Source organism: Pinus tabuliformis, chromosome 1_1 (assembly GCF_031772625.1).
Source record: "Pinus tabuliformis cultivar Carrire ecotype Pingquan chromosome 1_1, CPIR1, whole genome shotgun sequence".
In the NCBI taxonomy this organism is placed as follows: domain Eukaryota; kingdom Viridiplantae; phylum Streptophyta; class Pinopsida; order Pinales; family Pinaceae; genus Pinus; species Pinus tabuliformis.
Window position 1 is genome coordinate 402,975,065 of NC_142297.1, and position 7,515 is coordinate 402,982,579.

Below are 7,515 nucleotides of genomic sequence, written 5' to 3' on the forward strand. Positions count from 1 at the left end.
TTTTTTTAATATGACACTTGTTAATACAATATTTTTTTAATTGGTCAATTTAATTAAAAGAAAAAAAAGAACATAACCACTTTCCAAATAATCATTACTTTGTGTATACTATTATGAATATTCTATAATATTTCTTAAAAGTTAAATCTCCACTACCAACTTAATAATTATTGATAATTAAATTAAAAACTAAATATTCTATTCCAAAATTATTTTATCTTACTCTAATTTAAAATAAAAATAATTTAACTATTAATTTAATTAAATTATTAATTATTTTTTATTTTTTAATAAAATAATTTTACCATAATTTTCATATTTTATTATTTAAAATATTTAAATAAATTTAACATTATAAAACGCTTCCCAAATAATTTAATTTTACAAATTTACGAATTATACCACTCAGATTTACAATTATAAAAAATCTTTCTCAAAATCTAGATAAAATTAACCCAAAACACTATCCGGAAAAGGAGAAATGTTGATGATATCTTTGGAGACTGCCTCAGGTAACTGTAGTTTGGGACAGTCACAAACATTAAGGCATTCCAACGCTCTCAAGTGCTCAACACCTGCCAGCTCTTTTAAATCATAGCACCACCAAACATCTAGTCTTCGAAGCTTTGTGAGATGGGCCAACCCCCTTATGCTCCTCAGCTTCACACATCCAGATGCCTCAAGTTCTTCCAAAGATACCAATGTTTCCATACTTGGCAACTGCTCCAGTTTTATACATTCACTAAGGTTCAGAATTTGAAGTTTAGGAAGAGGATTTATCCATTCTATTTCCCTCAGTTCAGGACAGTCAGTAAATTCCAGTTTTATGAGTGCATCCGGCAGTGTTCCAACCTTCACCAGGGCTTCACAACCGATGATTTCAAGACGTTGAAGGCTGGGGCAAATACTTTCTACTTCTCCTTCCATTTTAAATGACAACTGGCATAATGAACAGTTGATTATCAACAACTCGGTCAGCTTATTCAACCGTCCAAGGGAATCCGGCAAACCTTTCAATTTCTCGCAGTTCCACAGCTTCAACTTTTTCAAGTTCCTTAGCTCTCCAATGTTACTCGGCAATTCTATCAAGCTTGCAAGATCCTTGAGGTCTAAAATTTCCAGGGACCATTGATGTGCAAGTTGGGAAGGCAATACTTCAATACTGCAACAACCGGTAAGATCTATGTACTGAAGCGTGCAGATGTTTCCAAGGGTTTCCCTCGACATTGTTAAAGCACTGCAACTATGTAAATCAAGATATTCAAGTCTTGTTAGATTCCCAAACGAATCCGGAAGACTCTCCAAATCACTGCAACCATGTAAATCAAGATATTCAAGTCTTGTTAGATTCCCAAAGGAATCCGGAAGACCCTCCAAATCACTGCAACCTGACAGGTCGATGCGCTTCAGGTTTGTTAGATTCCCGAAGGAATCGGGGAGACGCTTTAAATCACTGCAATATGACAGGTCGATGTGTTTCAGGTTTGTTAGATTCCCGAAGGAATCTGGCAGAGAACTCATCCAATCGGATGCCATCTTCAAATGTTTCAACTTAAGCAGTTCGCAAAATTCTTCGGGAAACTTTTCGGGCATTTCCCCGCAAGGTCTACTATTACATATCACAATCCGTTCAAGGTTATTCAACAGTCGAATGGACTTTGGAATAACAGAGAGGGGAGCTTCAATCGTTAATTCCCTCAACTGCAAAGGTGCCTGAAAACATGTTGACATGCTTCAATTATTCTAAATATAGAGAAGATTTTCATCTACAAAACCCTTGGATTTGATCCAGTAATATATTCTGGCACTTGAAAATAAATAAAACCCTTTCGAATTCATTGGAGACCCTCTGCTGCCGTATTATAATAGAAAATAAATATACTCGCTTTAATTCAACGAATATCTATTTACCTGCGATTCTTCATGCCACAATGAGTGCAATATCGTCCAGGCACTGAACTCCTCGAACACTTCTAAAACTCTTAACTTTGTCAATGGAAACGAAGAACGCAGGCGAGAGTAGGTGCGGTTGTCCGTGCGAAGCCATATGAGATTCGGTGACTGCACTGCATTCATAATACTTTCCAAGAGACCATCTGCCCACAAGCTACAGTTAATATCAAGAAGTTGCAAGTTCCTAATTTTGCAGCCTGAAAATGATGGAACTTCGTCTCTTTGGCTAATTCCCCGCACTTCGGTTACTACCTGTTCATTATTGAAAAGCAATTACATACAAAAACGTTGTACCCAGGTTTTATTGGATAATATATATTGCAGATAGAATGATTGATTACTTACAGATGATTGCTGCAACAAATCTTCGAAGTCCTCTGTCCGCCAAATCCGACGCGGCAATCCTGAATAGTTAGCAAGATGTCTTCCCATATCTCTCAAGTGATCGTGCATTCTAATCCCATCTTCATTCCCACTGATACGGTCACTGATAGCTTCCAGCTCCACAAGATTCTTATTTAGTAGACTTCGAAACCCCAGCGAGCCTTTCAACCCACATCCCTCCCAAAACATTATTGCCATACTCTTTCTTGTTCCTATAAAAAAGCATGCAATGTCTAAGAATATTATTTTTTCGTCCATCTGAAGTGTATCGTAACTTACTTGAAGACTCTCTTGTATGTCATCTGGAAGTATTTGTTCAAGTCTTTCCAAATGGTCTTCCCAAAAAGACTTGTCATCATTTCCATAAAGAAGAGCTCCGAACACTTTTAAAGACAAAGGTAGTCTATTGCAGGCCTTTAAATACTTATCCACTAGATCTTCAAATCCTGGGGGTGGATGGCGTTGGAGGAAGGCATGCAAGCAGAAGAGTTCTTGGGAATGCTGTGGATTAAGGCCGTTTAACTTATAAATCGATGACTCTTCCACTCTTGACCTTGTGAGAACATCTCTGTCTCGAGATGTAATCAATATTAAACTGTGAGGGTGAAGAACATCTCGAATTGGCCTGAGAAGTGCATCTAACTGATTAACATGATCTACATCATCTAAAATTACCAACGCCTGCAAAGATGAGAGACGGGTTTTAAGCAGCTCTATTCCTTCACTAACACATTCTATTCTTTCATTTCTTTGAGTCAACCCCTCAAGAAGTTTCTTCTGCAATGATTCTAAAGAGGCTTTGCGTGCATTCTCCCTTACATCAGATAAGAAGCAAGATCTACTGTATTCACACTTCTTCCTATTGAAAATTTCTTTAAGTAAAGTTGTCTTCCCAATACCACCCATGCCTACGATCCCGATGACCCGGGGTCTGTCACTCTGCTGCCGCTGCACCAACAAGACTTTATTTTCAAAATCTTCAATCTTTTCATCCAAACCGGTGGGATGTTCTGCAACATCCAACCGGCGGGTTCCTCTCAGCTTTTGCGACACAGAATCAACGACTGCATCGACTAGCTCTCCCTCATCCCTAGTTATTCACAAGGAAATATAAAAACTAATAGTTAGAAAACAAATAAAACTGTAGGTAAAAGAATCTTACATATTGAATTGATAGAGGGAAGTTCGACTTCTCACCCGTTAAACTTCTCCAGCTCTAGCCCACTTATTCCTGCAACAGTAGAGAGAGCAGTCCTCCAATTTTCAATGGTGGCAGAGTCGTAACGCGGTTGAGAGTCATGAGTTCTCCTCTTTTCGAGGTTGCGTATGGCTTGAGCATACACTCCTTCGCCTTGTGTCCGTCTAAGCTCGCAGGGATGGATATTGTAAAATACAGGTATAATAGGCTTTCCCGACTCCACCATCAGCTGGAGCTCGTCGAGACACCATTTAGATTCTGCATATCGGGGTGAGAAGATAGCCACATGGACATAAGCGGTTTTAATAGCGTCTTGTATTTGAGAAGTTAAAGCATCTCCTACTTGCATTTCCTGCTTGTCCCAAAAGACTCGGAATCCATGTAAAACCAGGCGACGGTAAAGGTAGCTGGCGAGGGTATTTTTTGTATCCGGACCACGATGGTTGAGGAAGACCTCGTAACAAGAATTGGTGGGGAGATTGACAGCAGTGGAGGTGGAGGCCATTTCCAACTGGAATGTATAGATAGAAACTGGCACTAATGGGTCGAAGGGATGCAAATTGCCAGGAATTATGTGAGTTTAGGAGTTTCAGAAGCGCAGAGAAACTTTGTAAAGATTGTAATGAAAAATATTGTAGTTCAGAAATAGATAGATAGAAGGAAGTTAAAGCCTTCAGCCCTAGTTTAGGTACATTCTGCAACTCGTATGAAAAGGAAATACCTTCAAAGGAATAAAAGCTGAACCGCTGCGACGAGGTAAATTCCATGGTTTTCTTCAAATTCCATGTGGACTGGGAAGTTGCATCGAATGAAAGGACCGTAAAGTAGTGGTGTTGGTCGGCCATTAATTTTGTGGGGTGAACACCCATTTTCCTATGCACATGGGCAACTGTAAAGTAGTGGTCTTGGTGGGCTATCGCAACATAGAATGCGGCGGTGAATCCACTTTTCTATGGACTGGACGGAAATTCCTATTTCCACCTCAGAATTTTAATCAATGCACTCTGACATGTGCCGGGGATAAGGAAATATAACGCGCCCAGTTATGTCTGGAGGAGAAACAAAAATGGCGATCGTTATATTTCCTTATCCCCAGCACATGTCAGGGTGCATTGATTAAAATTCTGGGGTGGAAATAGGAATCGCCTGGACTCACGCGTATTCAACGACATTGCTGTTTCCAAGAGATTTTACATGGAGTCTGCGGATACAGAATCTGGAGTGGAAACTATGCTCTGCCGCAAGGTTGGAATTTCAAAAGCGTGTCAATCGTTGAATTGGAAGGTTTTCGCATTTTATTTATTTTCTTAAAAATTTCGAAGGTTTTGTAAATTTAAAGGACAAATCACGTCAAGGAACAAATTGCCCATCAAATTCCATCTTTACCTATAAGTCACGTAAATCTAACGACTACAAGATGTGCGACCCAAAAAGCATCTATTCAGTCCCGTCAACCTCAGTTCTTCCCAGAAAATAAGTTGATTATCGAACTTTAAAACTCCCACTACACCAATATTCTCGATGCTGTATATCTGGTAAATTAAATTTTTGTAACGAGTCTCTACCTTCGAACAAGTATATTTACTTTATATATAGTAGATTATAATAATATTTACTTTTAATTTTTAATAAAATAAGTGAATTTTTTTATTATTATTAAAAATATTAATATTATTTTTTTTTATTAGTTTTAAACCTAGAGAAACACATAATTACTAGTAATTTTTTTGGGATTTAGGCACAGTCCTCCTTCACCAGAATTCGCTCACTCCACTCCACGGGAATTAATCAATGGAATTGTATCAAACCTGTCGAGAACTAATTAATTAATCAATTGTCCCCAGGACTTTGGTTTGTCAATTTTAAATTTAAAGTTGTTTGACATTTTAAGCGGCCATTAAATTAATGGCTAAATTTAAGACTTAATAAAACAATAAATGTTTATCAAATTTATATTAAATAAATGAAGTTATTAAATTTATTAAATGTTTATTAATTTTATTTAAATAAATGAAATTAATTAAATTTTATTTAAATTCTATCAACAATAGAAATAGCTATTTAAAATATTATATAAAAAATAATAAAATTATGAAAATAAATTATTAGATAATTTTTAATAGTTTTTTTATATTTTTTTTTAAAAGATAATGAAGTTGGTCGAGTTTTTTTACTAAATAGAAGTCATGAGGTAAAATCTCTTCTAAACCTTTGGGGTTGGGCTTTACTAGTTTGGCTGATGGGTGAATCCCTTGAGATTGATGTACCTCGTTTTTAGTGAATGTAGCTACCAACCACATTAAAAACAAAAAAAAGTAGGGATAGGTAATTCCCTTTAGATTGATATACCTAGATTTTGAGTGAATGTAACTACCAACCACCCTCAAGACAAAAAAAAACTATACAAACACTGACATACAAAAACAATTGTGAAAATCCATATCCCATTCTTTAAAATAATTTTTTAATGCAAAATAAAATATTAAATATTTTTGTAAACATTAATATATATATATATGAATGAGACAAAATATATCAGTAACTTGGGTAACATTTTTTATTTTTATTAAATGTTAGTGTAAATATCATTATTATTTAAAAAAAAAACTTATGAAATTGACATTTAAATTTCTTTTAATATAAATAGTTAAAATAAGAGTATATAATTATTAATTTGTATTTATTTTATTATTATTTTATTTAAAATAAAAATTAATAACTATTTTTATAAAACACATGCAAAATAGCGATGCTTAATTTATTAGCAACTCAATTATTTTATCATACATGTTATTTTCTTTTAAGCACATGTATTTACAATGGAAAAATACAAATTATACATCTGGAGCGCATGGGGATTGAGTCTCACACACATTAGAAAACTCTACCTTGAGCACGAAATCCAGAGGAGGAGCCATAAAAAATCCTCTTCCCCTGAGAGGGGAAACTAGAGGTAGAAGTCATGCTTACAAAATTGAAAAGGGTGATCAAAAAAACAAAATTCCAAACTGTGATCTTAATGTTACTGAGCCATCTGCCAACAAACCAAACTGGTGGAGCCGAGACTCCCAGGATAGACCGACCTGTAAAGAACCATGCAATATGAGAAGTTTGTGGTGTTTTGTGGAGGAGTTGAACTTCAAGAACTTGACTTGTAACAGACTTTGGTGAAAATTCCATGTAATAAAAGTTAAAAACAATAACCACGGTCGATGGGACACTTATTCCAAGATGAATGTTGGGAAAGACATCCTAATGGGTGTTCATTTGGTTGTTTATGGCTAAGGCTTTGGAAAGACAAAATGGCATTTTTGGGACAGTTATTTATGAAAATAACGAAAATTAGGAGAAAAAAGAGGTGAAAGGGCACAGGTTGCATGTGATGAGGAAAATGAAGGAAAATAATGGAAAATGAAGAAGATAGAGGCCTCTTCCATAAAAAGGCTTCTTGTTGGAGGGAAATGTTCCCCTAGAGCTTTTTGGGTTGAAACCCTAGCAGACTGAAAGTTGTCTATTCAAAGAAGCACACATTCACACAGCCATTATGCTATTATAAGCAAATTCTATTGTAAAAGGTACGTACCTTAGGTCCTACATTTGAGAAGGCCCTTAGGGTCCAAACCCTTCTTGGAGTTCCCTTCTTCTATTTTGTCCTGCAAAACAACCAATTCAAAGAACACAACAGTATATGGACAAAACCTTATAAAGAAACCATCTTCATGTTATAAATAAAGGTAGTTAGTTATGAAATCCAAACAACCATTTACATATGAATTCTAAACATGACTATCATTAACATAAAGAAGATTCATTTCGGGAACCAAGACATGTGTTTTTTTTACTATAGAAAAATAAAGTACATAAAAAGGAATATTTTCACCTGAATCCCTTTCAGCAGGCTCCAAGCAAAGCTTCCTTCCAGATCCGTTCCAGCCTCAAGCCTTTAACAAACTCCTTCCATGACTCTCTCCATGATGTCA

General features: G+C 35.9%; 1 protein-coding gene across 1 annotated transcript; it reads right to left on the minus strand.

Annotated features, from left to right (window-relative positions):
* Positions 1–433: 433 nt before the first annotated feature.
* Positions 434–4,355, minus strand: LOC149213379 (disease resistance protein Roq1-like). The gene is made up of 4 exons (XM_089390746.1): positions 3,535–4,355; positions 2,299–3,427; positions 1,912–2,205; positions 434–1,713 (listed from the first exon to the last, which is right to left on the minus strand). The coding sequence occupies exons 1-4, from the start codon at positions 4,038–4,040 to the stop codon at positions 451–453; spliced, it is 3,192 nt and encodes a 1,063-aa protein (XP_089246872.1). The 5' UTR covers positions 4,041–4,355; the 3' UTR covers positions 434–450.
* Positions 4,356–7,515: the final 3,160 nt, after the last annotated feature.

Bases quoted from the DNA above. Each gene is read 5' to 3' on its own strand.
- LOC149213379 (XM_089390746.1), bottom strand. From the start codon at position 4,040: ATGGCCTCCACCTCCACTGCTGTCAATCTCCCCACCAATTCTTGTTAC. The intron at 3,428-3,534 runs GTGAGAAGTCGA...GTGAATAACTAG, and splicing joins GAGCTGGAGAAGTTTAACGG to GGATGAGGGAGAGCTAGTCG. The intron at 2,206-2,298 runs GTAAGTAATCAA...AATAATGAACAG, and splicing joins ATTTGTTGCAGCAATCATCT to GTAGTAACCGAAGTGCGGGG.